Consider the following 23,917-nt stretch of genomic DNA (forward strand, 5'->3'; position numbering starts at 1 on the left):
GTAAATTTACGAGATTAAAAGTCGTAAATTTACGAGAAAAAAAGTCGTAATATTACTTTTTCTTTCTTTTTGGTGGCCCTAATACTCCGTCGTAATTAGCTGCATTTCCATTATACATATGAAAAAAACTTTATCAAAATTCTAGAAATATTGTAAAAACACAATTTCGTAGTTACACAGTTTCCATTAAATCATAATGATGGAAATAAACACAAACTATCACGCTATAAGCCATTCAAAATCACGGCAATGGAACGGGAACAATACTTGGATTTACAGCAGAAACATTCACATTTCTGTCACGGCACTAGCGTTCATTGTCATCTATCAAGGGAGATGTTGGCGTCTTATTACTGGAAGCTACATGGGAGCTGCTACGAATTAAGCAATTTAGGGAAATTGTGGTTTGATTTTACAATTCCGCACAACAGGCTCAGGTATAGGACCTCTTTTGCCACGTTACATCTGGTATCCGGAACTTGGCAAGGTATTGGTCACGGGATTTATTAAGTTTGAAAAAGTGTTTCCATGGCAGTTTTGCGAAATATATCAATTTGGATGTGCCTCAAAAACCAACTCCTCAGAGTGCAAAAACTTTTTTCAAAATTGTTGTTTCCATTAGGCAAATTTATTTCATTACAAATCCAATTTGCACAATTTTATAATTGATGGAAAAGCAACTGATAAAGAACTTAATTCCCAGCAGTGATGGCTTTGTTTGACCTTTCTGCCCACATTAGTCATTGGAATAATGGAGGCACCAAAGGCAACCAGAAGCACGTGAAGCTGCCTTGCTCTTCCTGTTTTCAAATACATTACTTAATGGATGCAGAATCAGGACAAACAGAACGTTTTCCCCCACCGTAACCTCCCTGACTGGTCAATAGAACAAATGAGAGTCCAGGTTCAGTTTATGGTTATTTATTAAACCAGTTACTAACTCTCAATAAATATTTGATGGCATGTTTTTTGGAGCAGAGACCTGACAGGAAGTGGAAGATAATGAAAGGACGACTGTGTGCTCTGATGCAGATTACAACCTGTTTCACATGAATCCAAACATCACAGACTCTCAACTTAAGCCAGATTATTTAAAAAAAAAACTCTAAAAGCTCCAGATTTTTTCTAAAACTAACAATTTTTCAAAATGAGGGCGTAAACCACTTTAAATTAAATATTTTTCAATGATTTTGACATTATTTCTACAAATATTTAGTCAGTCCCTTCCCCCCAACGCACTGTCACTGACCCAAAAAGGCGTTGCCACGGTAACCATGACAAGTGTCCTCAGCAGAGTTTAGTTTTCCACCATTGTCTGTTTTTCTCACTTGTGTAGTTTTTTCTATATAATAAAAACTGATGGTTGCTGGAAATGCTTTAGTTTATTTTATGATCAAATTTTTCTTCAAAATTTGAACACTTGAGAATATTCTGGCTTTTAAATTGTCTTTTAGTGTTTCTTGAAAAAATGAGTGTTTTGTTTAATGTAACTGTTTCTAAGATTTAATTTTTGTTCTGTTTTTGTACTGTCATACCTTCCTGTTCTTGCTGACCTCAGCCAGACTGAAGTTTTGTTTTCTCGATCTACTTCTGGATGGTGTTTCTGATCGTTTGGCTTCTTTAATATTTAGAAACTGTCCTTCAGTTATTAAGGTATAAAAAGAATACAGATATAGATCCAAAAATTGATCTAGTTCTGAGAGTAACAGCAGCATCGGTTATAGAGCCTATACCATGGATAATCCCCTTTTGTTTTAGTTTTAAGTGTGCATAATATCGGTTTTTCATTAAAAAAAACTACCTCAAAGTGGTATTTTGATCCATTAAATCATCTGAGTATTCTTCTAGAACCCTGCACTCTGAACATCACCCCCTCCCAGTTCACATAAATGAGCTGGTCCTCACATTGTGATGTCATAAAGTGAAGAAACAGCCCCTTCCAGGAACAGTCTGCTCTGCCCGTCCCCAGGCTAATACACACACACACGTTTTTCCACAAATCGCCAAAGCGCTTACGTTTTAAATGCACAATATGCAGATTCCATCTTTGCAAACGGATGTTGTTAGTTTTTGTGGGTGAATGCAAACACGCTGAAAAAACGTCATGAAATGGGCGGCACTCACAAGGAGTGAAAGGCGGAGCCTCAGAGATTAGGTCTTCTTATTTGTGAGGTAGGAAAATGAGCTCACAAAAATAACTTGTCTTTCATAAATAACTGGTTCTTCAATGTGACAAAGGTTATATATGATCATATATGAATGGATATAGTTTACTCTGAAAGGCTTAAGATTGTAGTGTAGAAAATATGGTACATGCGATGCAAGCAAAAAGACATCCAAGCACAAGCTTGTTTCTACCAAGTCAGGTCAGTTATGGTTGGCTGAAGGTGAACCACAGTGAGGGATGTGGTTACAGAACTTCAAACAATACCTGAATAAATTAATATCACACACCTATTTTAACCACATAGAAGAAAATAGTCAAAGACCCAAAATGCAGGTTTAGATAACAGAAATGAACTGTATTGTATCGCCACGAAGTTGGTTGAATCTTGTTTAGTTGTGGATCATGTCTGAAGGTGTGGATCAAATAGATCGTTAAAAATTAACTAATTTCAGCAATGAATCGTATCGTCAACCACGGATTATGATATGAATTGAATTGTGAATGGAGTTGTGAAATAATTCATAACTGTACATTATATCTGTGTTTTAGTTAGGGGTGTAGGAGATAATCGATTTGCTGACATATCGCGATATTATGTCTGGCGATACTTGTACCAATTTAAAATGTGGACATGATGTTATTTAATAAAAATAAAAAGTGTTACCATTTTTACAATGAAATATGTATTAATGTTCAGGTGGAGTTTTTTCTTTTTGTTATATTCTGTTTTGGGACAGTCTTGTGATATATCGTGATATGTATCATATTATGAGATATGTATTGTATCGACAGACGCCCGTCAGTTAGTGGTTTTTCTTCTGAATTCTCTGGTCTGGTTTCTGTCCTGAACTCAGGTGTTTATTTTTGAGCATCACTTGCAGTGAATTCATTCTAGTGCGGTAACGTTAAGCACACTGGACTGCTGAGCGTGGTGACTCAGTCTTCTTGATTCTATCAGACATTTGCTGGGTCCAGCTCTGCGTTTAAAGCTCTGACAGAAGAGGGGCTGTGAGCGATGAGTCATGGGACGACTTTTCTATCTGCAGTTTCTATGCAGTTGAACGTGGGTGAATCGGACAGGCGTGTGAGGATTGACCGTCTGTGGTACCTTGCAGTGAATGATTAAAGCTTTGAGGGGGGGCGGGCTGTCTGGGCTCTCTGGCTTCTGCGCCGTCGTCTGTCGGGCTCCGGCCTCGCTGTTGTCGTCCTCCTCATCCGATCGGAGGCTCTTCTCGCTCTCCTCCAGGGACTCCCTCTCCTCCGTCGAGTCCTCAGCTGTGCTCTCACTCCTTTCCTCGGCGTCGACGGGACCCCCGTCTTTGGTGTCGGCCAGTGGGGAGCGAACCCTGCAGCTGGGGTCCCGGGCCTCCCCACGCAGCCGGGTGATGTTTCCCTCCAGCAGGCGGCGCTGGACGATGCTGTGAGGTTGCTGTGAAGAGAAAAATATGACCACATTATGAAACTTTCCCCTCTGAATTCACACGTCATAAGATAAAGAATCACACGTTCACCTAAAGTTTTATTTTTTTTTTACTTTATTATCATTTCTTACAGTTTCTATTTGGTCTGCTTTCCTCCTTCTTTACAGTTTAAAGTAATTTATTACTTAAGTCACTGTGTTCAGAAAACAGCCCACTTTGATTTTGACAATTTATTTCAAGCTATTTTTAAATAATTGGTTGAAAGTGACTGAAAATGTTGAACTTGTATAATCCCACAATCAGATTTTTAACATCTATTCAAATACTTTATTAATCCAAGAGCAGATTATTTATGAAGTAACATGGATGGATTATTACCAGGGGATATTATTATTACACTATTGCAGAATATCGACTGTATATGAGAACTGGACAAAGCGTGTGTGACGTCATCCATCAAAAACTGGTTTACTACTGGCTTCAAGCAAATGAAGTCAATTCAGTTGACATTTTTTGGCGATATGGACGTCACTATGTTGGAGCCACACAATGCTAGTCGGTCTGAGTCGACGTTTCTATGGGAACCATTCACACCAATCAGGAGTGAACTTGCTGGAAAGCAACACCCCCACCACTTGAAAGTGAGCAACTAGTTCTAGAAGTAAAAACAGTCAGGTTTGTTTGAGTCGACTACTTGTCCAGTTTTCAAATAATCTTGGTTCAGAAACGTTTTATCAAGCCAAGATGGTGGCAAAAAAAATAGAAGGTGAGAGTCACCCTGAACTAAGAAAAAAAACATATCTGTATGTATGAGGCTGAAACCAAAGGTGAGCGTGGAGAAGAAAATTAATGACTTTTTTTCTGGACTTGATTAGCAATACAGAGAAAAAGCGTCGGACACTTCTAGCTTGCTGATTAACAAAAACTGCAGGCATGCCAACATCATTGAGAATACCTGAACATAATCGCTACGGGGAATTTGTTGGTGCGTGATTAAATGCTAAAAAAACACTCTGTCCTTTTAAATAACTCCACAGCCTGAACAACATGAGCCGTTTTAAATTAAAGCTCGCCATTTTCATTTACGCTCACAGACAACACAATTCCTGCTGAGTATAAAGAAAGATGGTCTTTTGCAACAATTCTCCACTCAAACATTTGTTGTTTTTTTTATTTGTGACTCATAACCTGCAGATATTTTACAACCTTTGTGATTCAGCAGCAGATCCAGCACTGCTGTACTGGCCAAACCACCATGTTCCTCAAGTTTCCACATATAAGCTGTCAGTCAGTCTGTCTCCACAGAAACAGACGGACGGCTCACTGGTGCATGTTTATGTGGCTTCAAGAAGTGAAGGCAGAATCCTCTTTTCTCTTTTTATTTTTATTTTTTTAAGGAACAGCCACTCAGTACATTTTGAGCATCGTATGAAACTTCAGTCTTTCATGATGTGTGATATATGTAATTCATAAGTGTTTCTTGCGTTTGTCATTCGTCAATGGTCTTTTCACACACGTACCACCGATGTACAGCTTTTATATTGTATATAAGTTTGCTTCCTCGCCCTCCCTTTCAGGCAATCTCTTTATGTTTAGTTATCCTGTGTTTGACATGTCTTTATGGATGTAAACCTCTGATGATTGATTGTATTGCACATGAATTTACTTTTTTTTCCTCTTGGTTTCTTAAAATAAACCATTTCTAATCTAAGCTAATCTTTTATACGGCACATATATCGCATTAAAATTACATAATTGACACATTAATTACTAACGAATTGCATATAAGGCAAATAATCATGCATAGTTTGTTTAGTCATTCGTCTATTGTGTGAAAGGTATAAAATTGGATGATCTTTCACACCCCCTTACGGTCCATAGCGGGTGGGGGTCTCCCATTCCCCCCAACCAGCTCATCCGGGTAGGGGTTCGGGTCTCTCAAAGGGTGGTGTCCAGTACCACATAGAAGGCGGGTCACTGGAGGGGGTTGGGTACAGTGAGGAATGAATGCAACTCTGGACGCCCTTCTCATGGATCTCCTCAGCTGCGGTTTCCACCAAGGGTTCCCCGCCTTGACGGGGGTCCCCCCTCCCCGGCGGGCTACCTTGGCTGGTACCTAGCAGCTGACTTAGAACTGGTGCAGACGGGGACTGTTTAATTAAAACAAACCATAGTGGGTGCTGACCCCATGTGATTTCTACCCAGTACTCTGAATGTGAAAGTGAAGAAATTCAATGACGTGCGGGTTTACGTTTTCTATGAATGGTTTGTTTGTATTTTTCTGTGGTTTTAGAATTGTTCATTCATAATACATCTGTGAAATATCACGTAAAAGACCACGTTTCTCATTTTTTCCACGTATATTGACGTAAAACATATTTTCATCCCTGCCATATACTCAAAATGTACTTAGTAGCTGTGTAACTGTAACTTTTAGGTTGTAATCTTTTTTCAAAAAGATTGAGATTGGAAAAATATGACAGAACAGAATTTACTTTTTGAAAATTTGATTTTTTTTTTTTGGTTGTTTCATGACAGTTTGTGGTAATTATCTGAACACGGAAGATAGTTAGTTTGGAAACTAATTTAATTTTGTCATTTGTGTTTTCAGTTTCATTAAGGCAGAGCAGGGGTGGTATTATGTAAGTTCACTTCCGCCCACTCCCTTTCAAGCATACTTTACTTCTTGTAACAATTTTAATAGTAAATAGTTTCATTGTGTCATTTTCTATAAACAAAAACAAGTATGTTTTTTTTTTATAAGTGAGAGTAATAATTGAATTAATTACTTGGTAAACATGAGTATTGTCCAATCAATTTTATGCTTAATTAACCTACGTTTGATATGTCTCTGTTGGCTGTCTTGTTTATGAATCATTCTTACTTTGATTGCTTGAAATTAACCATTTTAAATCCAATCCAGTTTTCAGCTTAGTTTTGTTTTTTTAGTCAAGCATGTTGTTTTTCAGTCTCTTTCACCTAAACTGAAGCATTTCATTTTTACACAAACCATGAAAGGAGACAAAAAGCTTTGCTTTGCATTGGGTTGCTGGTGTTACATGACCAGAAAAACCACGTCAAGATTCATTGCTGGTGGAAGAGCAATGCAATTATGGAGGAACAGGCAGCTATTTAATTGGATTTTCAAAGAACAGCAAGTCATGGGCGACATGTTGCAATGAAAAATGTGGAAATAATATTATCAGAATCAAGAGAAAAGCACTTCAGCCTTAGATGGAGCAAAGACGAAAAGTCTTTAATAACAAAAACATACTTCGACTGATGTCCAGTATGGTTCAATACAACACTAGAAAACTTGATTATTGTGAGTTAAGAGTGGGCTGTTATATCTATCATAATTACTGGTCCGTGTGTGGGAGCAAATTATTGCTCCATATCTAACAATACACATGTCTTCTGGCAGCAAAATTGGCCACAAAATGACAAAATAACATAACAGTTTCAGTCTGTATATGAATGAACCACAGCACCCTAGCACTGCACGTCAGTGATGAATGCATTTGTGGTTTCTACACAACTGCAAATGGATCTAAGCAAGTTTTCATTACACAAAAGGAAACTTGCTTGTTTTTTTTTCAGTATTATTTTTCTGATAAAGTAGAGTTGAGTATGGCGTCCCACAGGGCTCCATGTTGGTACCACATTGGTTTATCCTAATTTGCTGCTTTCTTTGAGGAGAGTAATATAGTCTAATTTATACATGAAAAAGCCCAGCAAATGATGAAGTTGAAGACCTCAAGAGATCAAACGAATTTCTGATAGAGGACGTGAGAGCTGGAAAAGTCTAGCAGAAACACCATCGAAAACTGGATTGAGTGGAAAAGTTCTAAACTGGCCAATCAGATGCCTCAAAAGTACGTGAAGCCTGTTTGCCCCAACGTTCATAACATTTGTTTGACAGACTTTGTGAAGCTTACTTTCAAGTGGTTGGGGTGTGGCCTTCCATCAAGCTCACTCCTGATTGGCCAGAGTGGATGCCATTAAAAAAAAAAAAAAAAAAAAACAACATGGACTCGGACCTAGCACTGCCCACTGACGACCTTTGACTCCAACGTGGCCAAAGAATGTATGTAAGCCATTTTCTGTGAGTGATCTCACTCTCACTCAGTCCAGTTCTCATATACAGTCAAATTTACTGTATTGTCACTAATAGTTAATTGTACTGTTTGTCTGCAAAGAATCATAAAGTTATGAGGTTCTTAACCCCGCGCTCAGGCCCAGCCTTGAGCTGCATGGTGCCTTTGGCGAAAAGAGATCTTGGTAATCTTGCGGGATCTTGCACTAGACAAAGTTAAGCAATGTTTCTTAATAGTAACTTTTAAATTTTTGCATGCAATGAGTGGTGAGTCGAACTGTTTACAAAATAAAAAGAAAAAAAACATTAATATATAATCATTGGGATTCAGCGCTCTCTCCAGCAGATGGCCTGGGGCACATGTGTCACAGTCAAGGCCCAGGGGCCGGATCCGGCCCTCTGGGTAATTATATCCGGTCCTCCAGATCATTTTATTTTATTGTATATTTTTATTGTTATAAATGGCTGTTATCTTGCGTTTATTTCTAGATTATATAATTTTGACAAACTATATTTTACGGAGAGTAAAATATTGAAAGTTGTCTAAAGTTTAAGTTGGTTTATTTAATTAATAATATTATTTTTGTTATTCATAATTATGGAAAAAAGTTACCGTTTTAACATTTTAAAAAATTGGCATTCCGACGTTTTGTTTTTTTTTTATTATTTTGGCATTTACTAAGATTTTTTAGGCTGTTTTGGAGTTTAGCCAACATTTCAGCTACGCGCTTGCTCTTTTGGCTAATTTAGGCTTTTTAAAAAAAAGTTTTTTTAAATTCTCTCTTGGAAATCTGTTATATTTGTTATCTATTAGTGTTTTTATAAAGAAGGTAATCATTTTACTGTGTCTATGAAGGACTAACTTCAACAGCTATAATTATATTGATATAGTGGGATAAGTAATATCGACGCTGATGCTTTCGTGTCCACTTTCTTGCACACTATTGGTTTTATATTTGATTAACATTCGAGCAGAAGTGAAAGATTATGAATTTATAATAATCCTGACTGGAATTTAAATGAAGACCAGCAGGACTGGAAAGCAAATAGGAGAGGGTGTCAGAGCCTGGGAGATGTGTAACCTTAACACGGTTTAATAATGTGATCTCATGCCTGCCCATGTCTGATTCTCAGTGGCCTCTCTAATCGGCCGTTATGTTTTCCCGCCTCCTTTAAGTCGAGCATCTGCATGAGGCAGAATTCAACATCCCACATACTGCTGAACACTCAGCATTTGATTAAATATGCTAAATAAAAGGAGGTTTGGGTAGATTATTTGTATTCGGAGACGTGTGTGAGTCAGGCTGCAAAACAGCAGCTCTTGGAGTCGGTAATCGCCCCCCATGTCCCCAGGTTCGATTTTTCATTTCACTTCTGCCTGGACTCCAACTGAGGCTGAAGGAGCTGATGACTGCCCTGTCTCCTCTTTGCACTTCTCCTTTTAACTCCTTTGGTTTTGGTCTCCCATTTTCCTCCTTCTCATCTCTACTTTCACTGCCCTTTGTTTGTGTCATCCTTTCTTCTACTCCTGATTTCTTCTATTTTGTAGTTTTTGACAGTTTCTCCGAGTACTCTTCCTTTTGATTTGATTCTATTACATGTCATTTTCTGACACTTCACCGTCTTTCCTCTCTACCAGGGAAGATTTCTATAGATGTTCTTCCATCTTTGCCCTCATTTTCCCATATAAGAGGGATATTTTCCATACAAATAGGCTTTTCCACTTTTATTTATGGCATTAATTCAGCTTTAAAAGTTCCTTACTTTACCATACTATCAGCTATGTGACTTGAATAAACTAATATTTTTGTTCTCTTATTCAGGCTGTTCTGAAATTTTTGATTTGTTGGTTTGTTTTGTATGTATAAAAATATATGAATATGTTAAATTATAAATTAATTGGTTGAATCCATTAAATATAATAATTGTCAACCAAATTTTAATTCTTTGCTAGATGTTTATCAATGTTCACACAATCCTGCTTTTTTTATTGAAATATTGATCATTACGACCTATAACTATTTTAATTATTTATAACTTTTTTTGCCATTTTCAGAGTTTAATGACGTTTTTAGCATTTTAGTTTTTCTGTAAAATACAAAAAAAATTCACTTAAAATTCAACAGTTATGTAGCATTTTTCAAATTTTTATTGGAGATTGTGTGAAGTTGTTAGTGGGTAATTTAGCATTATTCATATTTTTTCTGGAAATTTGATGCCATTGTGAACGGCTAATTGAGTAATTTTACACTTTTGCTGAAAAATGTAATGCAGTTACCAGCATGTTATGCATTAGGCTAATTTTTTTTTCCTTTACATTTTTACTGAACATTTTGTTAAGTTATCAGCTGCTAATTAGGCATTTTTTTACATTTTCAACATTTAATGCAGTTCTTTGCAGACAATTGAGCATTTTTCATATTTTGTTAGATAAAATGCAATTAGTAGCAGCTAATTCAGCATCTTTTTTTTACGTTTTGTTGCACATTTGATTTTAGCTATTTTCACATTTTGGACAAAATACAGATAGAGTATGCTAATTTAGCATTTTTCATATTTTTGTTTGACATTTGATGCTGTTGTCCGCAGCTAATTTAGCATTTTTCACATTTTGTTGGACAAAATGCAACAAGTAGCAGCTAATCCCTCTTTTTTTTCTGTTTTAGTTTTGTTTGACATTTGATGCCATTGATAGCAGGTGAGTTAGCATTTTTTACATTTTGTTGGACAAAACGCAGTTAGCTGTATAGTTAATATAGCATTTTAAAATTTTTGTAGGATATTTGATGCAGTTGTTAGCAGCTAATTTAGCATTTTTCACTTTTCGCTAGCATCTCCAGTTTTCTCACGTTTAGCATGTTTTTAGCATTTTTTAGCATTTGTTTTTGTGTTTTCTCTTGCAAACTCTGTGGCTAATATTCTTGATTACATTTCTAGCTCTGAAGCTTTGATCTAATTTTTGTATTCAAGCTAGTTTTGTAGGTTTGTTTAGCTATTGTAGCCATGAGCAGGTGAACATTTTTAGCATGTACTGAGGCATAGCATGTTTAGTCCTTTCTTTTTATTTTACTATAATTATTCTTGCTGTAAACGTGTTTTTTTAATTGAAATTAGCATTTCTGTTTTTCTTGCTGTTTTCCTTACCTTTAAAACTATTACAATTCATTTAGCTGTTAATTTAGCAATGTTAGAAACATTTTTTTTAGGCATCTTTCTCATTTTTTGGCTAAATTTACTCTAAGTACTGTTAATGTTGTTGTTTTCTGCACTAAGCTTGGTGTTAAACCATTTTCTCTTTAAGCTCCTTTTTTACTGAAACACTCAACAAACTGTCTAAATTAAACAAATATGTTAAAGGGTCAGAGTGGTATAAAACATGTGAGTTGTTAATGAGGCTTTTTCAGGCTATTTAGTTTCTGCTGTGAGAAAAAGGAAAACCTAGTGAGACGTCTCTGACAGGACTTGTCTTCACAAAAACACCACTTAGTTAAGAAATAAAAAAAGCATTCTGCTCGGCAAAAGCTCAGAAAATATCTTTTTAATGAAGTTTCTTATTAAGTCTGGGTAAATGTCGTCATCAGACCCCACAGAAGGAGACTTCATCTGATTGAGCTTAATGCAGCTATTAGCTTCTTAACGTCTCCTGATGAGTGGCCCTCGCTGCTAAGAGGTCAGCGATGGAGTAAATTGTGTTTACTGCTTCTGTCGCTGCATGAGTTTAAGTTCATAGGAAGACCGACTTAATTCTGTATTTTTAGAAGCGCTGAATTTGGGCTTGCTCTTTGGTTTTTATTCAGGTTTACAGTAGAGGTCTGATCTGAAATAGAAAGCTAGCTCATTAGAAATGGTACTGCTGTTGAGGTACAATGTAGACAAATCAAAAACATGCATTGAGCTGAGATGGACACAAAAACAAAGCAAAAAGAAGCTACAGCAGACATGAAACACTTATGTGTAGGGCTACCTATACCCTCATGAAAGGTTTTTCCACCAGTTTCTTGAGTTTTGAAAATATCTGCTTAAAACATCAAGGAGTATTCTGATGTAATATGAAGAAATTTAGCCCAAAAACTGTATTTTAGTTTTTCAAAAGCAAAGCTTTACAAAACACATCTGAAGCTGCAACAATTGCAAAATGTTCAGTAAAACTTAGATCTTGGTTAACATAAATGTAGACTTTCAGGAGCCAATGAATAACAGGTGTACTATAAATACTCACAGGAAGTCATCAAATAAAAAAAAAGAAAACACACCCTACCAGAATATGAACCTACAGTGGCCCTGAAGTTCAAATCACACCAACAGATCACTCAATGCAAATGCATGTAAAAGATGAATAAACATGAGACAATTAAGAATGCAAAAATAATTTCCTGAAATCAAAATAAAATACTAAAAATTAAGTAAAATAAGAAGTATCTCAACAGGTTTCATGAATCAGTCCTCTGTCTCCCCCTCTGGCCTTCAGCGGGAACTATCTCCTGAGTTCTAGCACTTCCTGGTTCTCCACACTTCACTTCCCATCAGCCTCTGCTGTCACTTCCAGGAGCCCCACAGCTTGTTCCCATCCCTGTAATCACTCCCAGCAGTATTTAGTCTGAGCGCCGAGCTCTGCTCAATGCGAAGTCTTGTTTGTGCCACTCTGCCTCCATCACTGAGCGTTCTCAGCCTGACTTGATCTTCTGTTTAATCTGATCCTGCTTCGTCTGTCGCCTGAACTGACCCTCCCCTGGACCCTGACCACTCTGGTTGTTTTCTGATGCTATCATGCTTGTGCTTGACCTCTGCTTACCTGACCCTGATTTAGCTTTGTGGACTTTTAGCTGTGCGTCACGCCTATCTGTACCAAATAAACCTGCTGTACTTGGATCTGCATGTTTCTGACAACAGGAAGTTATTTGGCCTGGCAAAATCTTCTGCACAAATACATTTCTTTAAGCTTCTAGCTGCAGCCGTGGCCAAACTTTGGTGATTCTAAACTTTTTTTTTTGTTTTCCTATCTTTTTTTGTCTTTTATTTTCTGGAATTTTGTTTTAAATTTCTAAAATGTATATATATATATATATATATATATATATATATATATATATATATATATATATATATATATATATATATATGATTTGTTGATTCGATTTGAGCTTCAGGGCCACCGTATGAACAAGACCAAACACTTACCAAACCATATTTTTTTACAACTACAGAATCAAAATACATCCAAATGTACTTTTTGGAGAAAAAAATGACTCCAATTTCAGAAGACAAAACCTAACAGACCATGAAACACAGTGACCTGGACAGAGCCCAGCAGACTGAACGCCTGTCCTTTCAATTCTCATCTTTTCATGATTTCTCCCTCCTAAGGTAAACACTCATTTTTATTGAGGATGTGCCTCCCTCAGATCTATTCAACAAAACCGTCCAGACTAAAAATATTGCTTCTTAAATTACCGTCATCTCCATTTTCACTCCGTCTTTTTCATCTGCAGGGACTCCAGCTGGAGGATTTGCATCACCAGCTGTTGGTCCACAGGAATCAGCTTTATTACACAGATAATGATGGTGAGTGGTCGTGACATTCCAGGCAGTTTCCAAAAATCCAAACAGCAAACAAAACAACATTTACACCCTCTACATGTAACAGTGGAAAAAAAGTAGCATCCAAAACAGTGATTAGCTTTAGGTTCTGTATCAGCGCTCCTTCTCTGCTATCTGAGGGAGCTCCAGTGTCATCAGCTCATGTGAAGAAGTCTCACCATAAGCTGTCATGTGTGACCAATTTCCTCCCATGCGATCTAACGAGAGCTTGCGGAAGGCTTATCACCTCCTTCTCCCGACAGCTTGTTAGCAGACTGACAGTTTGTAAACCGTAAACTCCGTGCTACGGCCTTCCAGTGGCTTTAGTCTCATGAATTTGAATGAAAACAGCTCGGTCCCAAAAATAGATTCATATTAATATTCGCTGGACTTTGGTGATCTGCTTTTCTTCAGGGCTTTTAAAGTGATGCAGTCAAGATGTTCTGTTCTTCGTCTTTTCCTCTTCTTAGCTGCTTATGAAAATGGAACTGAAACAACCTCAGAGGAACTAGCTTTAACTGTGAATTGGAGACCTGCAATGTACATTTTACCATTTTAAACCAGAATCTATTTACCTTTCTACCTGAGCAGCAGGTGTGAACAAGCTGGGATGAGCTGTCGACAGCTCTAAAGCTACAACACGAAACAATCTGTTTCCTGCTACACACCCATCCCCCTTCTGTCCCTGCCCCCCTGGTCAAAGCTGCAGATGACAAATTCATAAAAAACAACACTTTTTTTCAAAATAACAGCTTGTTATTGGTTTTATCTCCATAGCAACAATTTTATTTTTTGGTCGCCTGGAGGTGACGAACATTTCTATGTCCTTTATAGAAGAATCAGCAAAAGTAAATTTTTGGATTTCCTTAGCAACAAAGTTTTTTTTGTCAACCACCCCCAAATTCCTAATATGTACATATTATATGCCATATTTTTTCATTCAGCTTAAGCCAACAATTAATGTACTGCATTATCGCAATATTCTAATAAAAAAAATATACGAGAAATAGGGAACGCCACTTTGGGTTTTCATCTCCATAGCAACCATTTTCTTTTTTGGTCGCCTTTGGGTGACGAACAGTTCTGTCATTTTTAAAAGAATCAGCTAAAGTACATTTTTTGATTTCCTTTGCAACAAAGATTTTTTTTTGTTAACCACACCCACATTCTTAAAATGTTCATATTGTATGTCATATTTCATTCAGCTTAAGCCAACAATTCATGTATTGAATTATCGCAATATTCTGGTAAAAGAAAATTTACGAGAGACAGGGGAATGCCACTTTTGCAAGCTTGCCATTCTAACACCATTCAAAATTTACAAACTTAATTTGCATTTATATTTTTCCCCAAGTAGCTACCCAATGATGCTCGAGGAGTTAGGAGGTGATAAATTGAAATCCCTTGGAGAAATTAAAATTTGTAGCTAGTACTGACAGCTTTTTCCTTTTTTTTCTTTTTTTTTTTGAAAATTCAAATAACATTGCGTCAGCTCCCGCGATGCTTTGTCTTTATTAAACAGTCAGATTCCCCTGGTCTGCGCATGTTTTACAAATAACTGACAATATGCAAAATGTACGTTTCGACAGTGTGACACGGCCTTTAGGAATACTTCACAATACTCGATAGCACGATGGATAGACGATCGATGGCTCCAGTTTCATGACATTCCTTAAGGTGGATGTGTGAGCCTCAAAGGAACTGCACGACGCAGCTTAAAAGATGTGACCCTCCACGGGTCTGGACGACCCAAAACCCCACCCACTGTATGACTGCATGTCACTGAGACTTTTGATACATTTTTATGCTGTTGCCATAGCAACAAATATTTAAGCAGAAGAAATGATAATCCTCCTAGTGCATTTCTGCCATACTGACTTAGAAGCACTTAGAACACATAGAATTACCAAACCTACTTAAGATTTTAATTCCTACGTTGATTAGAAAATAAATAAAATAAAAAGGATGTTGTTTTATTACATTATTAAACATAAAAAGACACATTTGCATACAGCACAAAGGGACGCATTGACTTCATTAGCTGTAATATGGGATTAAAACTGGTTATTTTATTAATAAATTCAAGATTTTATCACTTTTAAAAATGGTCTTACTATCAGGATCATTTGATTTGAGTATTTTCTTCAGACTGGCCCTTTGTTGCCTTCATTTGTCGTCTTCTCAGCCTCAGCTGTGTGGAAAGGTGTGATCGGTTCAGGCTGACACCTGTTGACTGCTTCACCCACACACCGCTCCCCCGAGTTCATTCAGACGTGTTCTGTGGCTGATTTCTCCTGATCTCCAACCAGCCCAAACCGGTCTAAGTCTGTCAATGTGACAACACCGCTCCTCATCCTCCTCTTCCTCGCACTTTCAGCCTCTTTGGCTCGGCTTCTTTCCTCTGTATTTCTCCCCCTGTGAGTCAGATTAGAGGCTGATTGCCAAGCGGACTAATTATCTGACTGCAACCAGCTCGTGTCTCTCATCCAGCTGGCCACAGGAGCTTTCGAATGGCCTCTTTCTACGTTTGATGGAGGTTTCCAGTGACTGACTTCTTCTGACAGCGACCAGGAGGCTCCAGCAGCTTCACATCTGCTGCCCAGATGCCCCTTTTGCTTCGTCTTCATTCTTATTTACCCTTCTCTGCATTGTTTCCAGACATCCTGCGTTTCAATTAACCAAACAACCAAATCTGTGTTATGACATACACTACAGATGCAAAAATATTACATCTCAATCTCATCTGATAATCCTAAATTCAGTTAAAGTTATGGATACATCTTGCTACAAAACATGGCGATGCTGCTGCAGAGTTTTTCTTCATTTCTGCAAGTTGTGGAATTGAAATCATTGACAGAATTCTCTGAGGTTGTGCTTAGAATAATAAAAAATGTGTAAAAATATTAAAAAATGTTTGATTTCAAAACAACATAAGGAAAAAAACCTGCAATAAAACCCCAAAAGGTGCCTGTTTTTCTCATCCAGTCCCCTCTGTTGTGGGGTTGTTTTGTCCTTTTTGTTGTTACGGGGTATTTTTAGCTTCCTGTCTTCCTCCAAGGGAGGCAGCTGGGGGAGTGTCACCGCCCATCCATAGTTCCAGATGACAGAAACATCTTCAGGCCTTCTAATTGTCCTGGAGCTAATAATAGAGATAATTTAACACGGTAGGTTTTGGTGCAAGATTCCCCGGAGGTTACATAAACGCTTGATGTGACATTGTTGTGTTTGCTTTGTACCGCTCAGGTGTTTCTTTAACCTCCAGCAAAAACAAGATTTGGTAAAAAGCCAAATCTTTCTGACAGAAATGACTGCGCTCATATCAGAGATGGGTGAACTTAACTTTTAAGATTGTTGGAAAGACTATTGTATTGTATTAATATGTATAAAAAACTGACTGATACCTCTAAAACAAACATTACTGGAATTATGCTAACCACAAACCTTTTTAGTAACATGTTAAAAAAAAAAAACTGTCAGACATGCTACATATTAGCCACATTAAAAGCATTAGCCGCTTTAGAGGAGTTAGCCGCATTTGAAGCATCAGCTACATTAGTTTCATTAGAAGCGTTAGCCATGTTGGTGAATTTACAAAATATGTAACTCCTAACCTTGTTTGCAACACATAAAAATCAGACTGATGGCACTAAAACGAACATAACTGTGACAATGCTAACTTCCAACATTTTTAGTAACATGGAAAAAAAAACTGTCCGGCTCGCTACATGTTAGCTTCGTTAGAAACAATAACAGTGTTAAAAGCGTTAGCCGCATTAGCCTTGTTAAAAGCATTAGCCATTTTAGAAGTGTTAGCCATATTAGTGTTAGCTAAATGTTGGCTAATTCCCAACATTTGATTTAACATGGCAAATAAAAACAGCCTGACATACTACATGTTAACCACGTTACAAGTGTTAGCAAATTTACAAACCTGTAACTCCTGCCATGTTTGCAACACACACACACACAAAACTGATACGGCTAAAACGAATGTTATTGCGACTACGCTAATTTCCAATCTTTTTACTAACAAGTAAAAAATAGGCAGTTTGTGACATGTTAGAAGCTGTAGCTACGTTAGAAATGTTAGCAAATTTACTAGACCTGTAATTACCAACTTTGTTTGCAACACATTACAAATACATACATATATATATGATATACTAAATTAATACATAAACTTTACTGTGATTATGCTAACTTCCAACCTTTTCAGTAACTCGTAAAAAAAACATCAGACATGCTGCATGTTGACCACGTTAGAAGCGTTAGCTATATTAGGTCCCGTTAGCCATGTTAGCTACATTAGAAGCATTAGCCATGTTGGCTAATTTACAAACTTGTAACTCCCAACTTTCTTTGCCTCACATACAAATCAGACTGATACTACTAAAACAAACGCCACTGCGACTACGCTAACTCACAACATTTTTGGTAACGTAAAACAAACCAGTCTGACACGCTACATGTTAGCTCTGTTAGAAGTGTAAGCAAATTTACTAAACCTGTAACTCCCAACCTTTTTTGTAACACAGCAAAAAAGGGATACCGCTCAAAAAAAGTTTACTGACAATGCTAGTTTCCAACTTTTTTAGTAACACAAAAAAAGCAAAAAAACAATGCGACATGCTGCATGTGAACCACGCTAGAATCGTTAGCCACATTAGCAAATTTACAAAACCTGTTACTCAAAACCTTGTTTGCAACAGTGACACCACTAAAACAAACGTTACTTAGACTACGCTAACTCCCAACCTTGTTAGTAACACTTAGAGGGAAAAAAAAGAAAAAAAAGAACTGACTGACATGCTACAGGTCAGCTGCGTTTGCGTAATTGCAAAAACACTCATAGAACTGAAGTCTGAGTTCAAAAGAAAATGGATAAAAGTTTAAAAAAAAAAATACTGTTTTGTTAAGGGATTTAAATCAATTTTCCGATTGTGGGAACTAGAATAAAATTCTAGTTATTCCAATAAGAGCATTTTTTAATTTGACCATTTGTTCTTTTGTGTTGTTCACATGGTTTGACAGTTTACTGTGTTTGAGAACTGGACCAAGCGTGATGTCACTCATAGAAAATGGTTTACTTCTGGTTCCAGCCAAATTTTGTCAATTTAGCATACTTTTTTTTGCTATATAAATTCCCGTCATGTTGGAGCCAAATTATGTTGGTAAGCAGGTCAGAGTTACAGTCCACCTTTCTAGAATAACCACAATGTCAAAGGTTTTTGAATGTTGGGTGGGAGGACCAGCAGGTTCCACCTACTTTTTTCTGAGGCATTTGATTGGTCACTTTATATTTTAAATAGAGTATTATAAAAAAAGAGGATTATCAAGAATGTTTGGAATCCAAGGTCACTTAGTCCAGATCTCCTGTACAGTCAGTAGGTATGACCCAAAAAATTGTGGAGGTACACAGAAAAACGAAAGCTGGAAACCTGGTCTGAACGTTATGTGGACACTAATAGGAGAACAGGGATCTTTGTCCTCCAAACTGAGATCATGTGTGAAGCTGAAAGCGATGATTGGATGCTGTTACGTCTCCTGTTGTAGCAGAGAGTGGAAGGTCACACTCCATCTGGGTCACGCTGGGCTCAGGTGTTGGTGAAATTTCTGCTCAGATGTCTCTAAAACGCATTCGAGCCTAAATTCTTTCTGCACACTGAGCTGCATGAAGCACGGCGCCGGACGTCCTCACCGACCCCTTCTCCACCCGTTCCCCCTGTTCTCCTCCAGCACTCGGCTGGGAGAGAAATGGGGTTTGCCCTTTTCCTGCTTACTGCTACCTTGACTTCACAGCACAACATGGCTGAAGTGATGCTGCTGCTCCTGAGAGCGAGAACACCTCCGGCTAAAGAGCAGCACAACAAACTCACTCTTACATAACGACTCCGCTGCTGAATTACAAACTCGATTGGACAAGCCAGCTGAGAGGAGGACGAGGTTTCACCAACAAATACTCTTTTATTTACCGTGTAACTGTGGATTACTGCCACAGAGCTTCATTTATTTATCTCAGATTCAATCATCGCTGCTGAATTGGGGTTAGATGTATGTGGAAAGCTTCAGAAAAGTAATTGGCTCTGGAGCTGCCACATTAAAAATCCCTGTGACTCTTCTCAAATATTCTATACTTACATCTAGAATACACATTTAAAAAAGGTTTTTACTTCAACACAGACTGCAGCATCAAACCTTTTAGTACAAAAGGAAATTTCTATTTTTTATAAACTGAGCATGGATCTAGATTGCCATAATAGGGTATTTTATGATAAATATTTGCTCTTTTTTAAGTCACAACTCCATTAACTCCATTGTAAATGTTATCTTAAAAGCAGCATTAGAACACATTTGACTAAACAGTTTCCAGTAAAAGGCTCCCTTTTACACAGAAACGCCTTTAAAGAGAAGTGGAGTGATGGGTTTTCTACGGTAGCCCTGAAGTTCAAATCACATCAACAAATCATTCAACGCAAAAATGTATTAAATATCATGACAATTACAAAACCAAAACAACAACTAAATATCAATACATTCTAGAAAACTAAATTGTAAAAAACAACAAAAAACTTTTCATAAAACAAAATAAAATGTTAAAAAACAAAACACAACAATGAGAATCCTGAAAAATGTATTATTATTCAGAAATAATACTGGATATCATCATCAAACCAGGAACATCCCATAATAACTACAATTTCTTGTTTCGTTTTTAGCATTTGATTTATTTTTTTCTGTTTTAGTTCCTGGAATCTTGTTTGGTTTTCTATAAATGTGTCGCGTGATTTGTTTATGTGATTTGCACTTCAGGGCCACCATAGTTTTTCGATTTGTCCAAATTCCCCCATGACTCCATAACTTATAAAAGACTATGATGTAAGTGTCGTTTAGGTCCATCCATTGCCCTTGCTTTTAAATTTTTTCAAATGCCAAATATGACATCAACCATTTTCCAAAGTATGTAATTCAAGTTCTAAACTGACCAATCAGATGCCTAAATAAAAGTGGGTGGAGCCTACTGTTCCCCATGCTCAAATCGATTGACAGATTTTGTGTAGCCCGCTTTCAAGTAGTGAGGGTGTGGCCTACCAACAAGCTCACTCCTGATTGGTAAGAATGGTTGTCATAGAAACTGTGACTCAGACCAACCCGGACCAATCACCGCTTACTTACGCCATGTGGCTTTTTAATGGCGGAATCTGTATCACAAAAAAACTACAACAGCTAGAAGTAGTTTAGTGTTTGCTATGACCTGACACCTGCAGCATGCCCATAGAAAAAAAAATATGCGCAAACAATTTTTTTTGCAAGTTCCCCGATTGGTCTATGATCTTAAAATGTCATGAAATGGCATTTTAAGGGTAGAGACTTTGAGTTCTGTATCCCTTCGCCTGTAGGGCGAGCTGTGCTGCAGAGGAGAAGAGCTGTTCTTCACGTGAGTGTCCTCTGACGCACACAAGTTTACATTCATATTTAAGTAAGGACTTTTTGTTTTAGCATGTTATTGTATTTCCGAGCGCTAGCAGCTCCTCGCTAATGTAGCTGACCGGTGGCTATTGATGACGTCATCAAGTAAGAGTAACGTCCGCATTTGAAAACACTATCCGTTAGAAGGGCTAAATGTAGGAGTAGGGAGAAGTAGAGAGAAAATTTAGATTTGTCCTCTCTCTCGCTAGCTTATAGCACCTCACAAGCCCAAGCTAACATTAGCGTAGCAAAAAAAAAAAGCGAGGAATATCAGAGATATTCAGATGTACAGTTTTGAGCAAGATGCCAGCTTTGACAAGAACATTAATGGATCTATTCGTCTGGAAGTGAAGGAGGGAGAAAACCTGAGATTTTCAAGCCTCTGGTTTTCATCTGCTGCTGATCCAACACGATTTGAATAAAAAATACTAAAAAAAATGCAGTTTTAACCTTAAATTCTTTCACTGATATCATTCATCATAAGAAAAATGCCACAAGAACGTGTTAAAAACACAGTTTTCATTGGAGTGGGTCTTTAAAGCAAGGAAGAACAGCCTTTTTCTGACACTGGGCTAATGGAGATCAAGCCTGAAGAAAGGCTCCACAAAGAGAACATGCATATTAAAGGTACCAAGTCATTTTCCAGAACAGCAGGTTTGAGCTGTTTTTGCCTAAATAATTTAATCATCATTTGGAAAATGCATTTTACCTTCACTTGAGCTGTTCGGGGAAAATAATTACATTTGTTTGATGATTTCTAATCATCAAGCTGTAAAATTAAAAAATCAAGATTAGAGGCGAATGTGTTTTTCTAGTTTAATTCTACTTTTATAGCTACATAAATTGAGTTAACATAAAGCAGTGAATCTCCAGAAGATTGGTGGTTAAGAAATCTGCTGACAGGCCTGTCAAAGGCGGTTCCAGGCGGCTGTGCTCTGCCTGACACGAACACTCAGGTCAGACTTCCAGAACAGAACCTCCTCAGAAAGCATCTAAAGTGAAGCGGTTCTGAACACCTGGAGGAACTCCCTCTAATAACCTCCAGTTTTCCTCCTCTGACAGCTTTTTGGGTTGACGGCTGCTTTCCCAGAATCCCCTGAGCTCTTGAAGAACCTCGGCAGTCACTCTGGCACCGTGAAGCAGCACTGGCAGAGCTCTGCAAATATCACTGGGATGTACTGGCGTCTGCCAGACTCTTAATACCCACATTTTCTGCTAAATTTAAAAAAACTTCTTTAGCATCCGTTTTGCATTGCATTAGCTCTTGATATTGATTTTTTTTTTGTTTGTGCAAAACTATTTACACAAAATCTCATAATCTTGCTGAAGGGAAGCAAAAAGTTTTATAACGTACCCCATTTGTGGGCAAACTAAAACCCGGGGGCCATATGTGGCCCGTTAAACTATTTCATCTGGCCTGCCAAAGTGGGATAAATTATATTAATAATCCTTGTTAAGGTTATATTTTCCCTGTAATTCTGGTGTCTACCCATTGTTTAGATTCATAAACAAATATCTTAGTCATTTTTTGTCCAGATTTGGGCTGAACCACTGCAGAACCTTCAGGTTGTTCATATCTGAGGTGGATCTGCTGCTTTGTTTGTTGTTCAAATGAAGAACTTAAAGTTTTGGACTGATGGAGAATATTCTCCACATCATGACACTACCACCACCATGTTTGGTGTTAGTTTTTCTTTACTGTTAGAGCCCAGATGTAGAAAGTTGATCTTTCGTTCAAACATGTTCAGATTGATCTAGAATAGATGTTTCTTTTTAAATGTTGAACACATCTCCGAACTCCTCAGTGTCTCTCTGTTTGAACTCACATAGTTCCTCTTTGACTCTTGAATCACAATCTGAGCTAAACTGAGTGGAGCTACGTTTGGTCTTCCTCTTTTGTGACCTCCTGGATCCCTTCTCTTGGTCATTTTAGTCTTTCAGTCACTCCTGAAAGGTTCCACAGTATTCCAGGGTTTCTTTATTTATAACTAAAGATTTTCTGCCACTCAGACATGTCACCGTGTTTTATTAAGCTTCACTTTGTTCAACAGCTTTTATAAAAGTGATTTTTATGTTGGATACTTATCAGGATGGAGAAAAAAATATATATCTTTTTAACATATAATTATAATTTATTAAATATTTATCAGAATGCTCGTTGCTTTCTTTTTGTTTGGCAGATTGAAAGGCAGTATTGACCATTTTTCCATCAAATAAAATGAATGATCTTTCCTAATTTTGTTAATTTTTCAGCTTTTTATTCGTCTAAAAACATTCGTTTCACAGTCACATTCACTCAAGTTTCAAATATATGTAAGAAAATAGCAACAAAGCTGTGATTTTTCACTAAAACTGACAAAGAAAACCATAGCAGGGATAGACTTCCACAGTCTTTCGTAATGCTACGTTCACTTCAGTCTTCAAAATGCACATTACCAGTAAAAAGTCTATGTAAATACATGTAAATGCGCCTTTTGGACTTCCGCTTTTAAAACTCTCATGTTCATGCGTTGCTACGCAAGTTTTTCAGTCTGTTTATGGACTCAAACGTAGATTTTATAATTAATGGATGAAGCAAGTGTGACATCAACTGCAGAAAGTGCTTCACTTCTGGCTCCAGCAAAATGAATTTTTCCGCGAGTTTGGAGCCAAACGACACTGATTGGTCTGTCACGTTTCTATGGTAACTACAGTTGCCAGTCATGAGTTATCTTGTTCAAAGTCCACACCCCTTCCACTTAGTAGAATCTGTCAATCAAGCCTTGGAGGTGGGGCCAGCAGGCACCACATGCTTTTACCGAGGCATCTGATTGGTCAGTTTAGAACTTGAATAACTTCCAATAAAGAAAAAATATATTTAAATAAAAAAGTAGGATGTAGCAAGAAGATGTTGGGGAAAAAAGTATCAGATCAAGAATGGTTATTCTGACTAATAGATTGACTGAGGAACAGCTGTTTCTCTATAGAAGTCAATGGGATTTTCCAAACTTCCTGTTTGAAATTCAAGGGGGGAGGGGTCAAGCTGTCCAGTGAATATACAGTCTATGAACGCACTTCAAAAGTTAAACCAGTTGAACTTTGACCAATCAGGGACTCGGATTTGGTAGTGACGAATAGGTAGCACCTTTTTGAAAATTGATCATGAAGGACAAATTGATAATTGCGGTTTGTGTCTGGCTGGAATTCTAT

The 23,917-nt window shown here is 37.4% G+C and overlaps 2 protein-coding genes across 4 annotated transcripts in view; one reads left to right on the forward strand and one right to left on the reverse strand.

The window, feature by feature from the left end:
* Positions 1 to 23,917, forward strand: part of LOC112154670 (endosome/lysosome-associated apoptosis and autophagy regulator family member 2) — an 80,509-nt gene that overhangs the window by 29,549 nt on the left and 27,043 nt on the right. Inside the window, exons 3-4 of one of the 3 annotated variants that reach the window (XM_024285799.2) lie at positions 10,351 to 10,382; positions 13,174 to 13,246. The exons of 1 other annotated variant lie outside the window; for it this stretch is intronic. In XM_024285799.2, coding sequence (XP_024141567.1) covers positions 10,351 to 10,382; positions 13,174 to 13,246 — 105 coding nt within the window. The remainder of the gene's footprint in view (positions 1 to 10,350; positions 10,383 to 13,173; positions 13,247 to 23,917) is intronic. One more of the 3 variants, XM_024285814.2, reaches the window with a different exon arrangement.
* nrip2 (nuclear receptor interacting protein 2) overlaps positions 1 to 23,917 on the reverse strand; it is a 39,032-nt gene that overhangs the window by 13,512 nt on the left and 1,603 nt on the right. The window contains exon 2 of the mRNA XM_024285836.2: positions 3,276 to 3,596. Coding sequence (XP_024141604.1) covers positions 3,276 to 3,596 — 321 coding nt within the window. The remainder of the gene's footprint in view (positions 1 to 3,275; positions 3,597 to 23,917) is intronic.

The sequence above is a fragment of the Oryzias melastigma genome, linkage group LG23, assembly GCF_002922805.2.
Source record: "Oryzias melastigma strain HK-1 linkage group LG23, ASM292280v2, whole genome shotgun sequence".
NCBI classification, from domain to species: domain Eukaryota; kingdom Metazoa; phylum Chordata; class Actinopteri; order Beloniformes; family Adrianichthyidae; genus Oryzias; species Oryzias melastigma.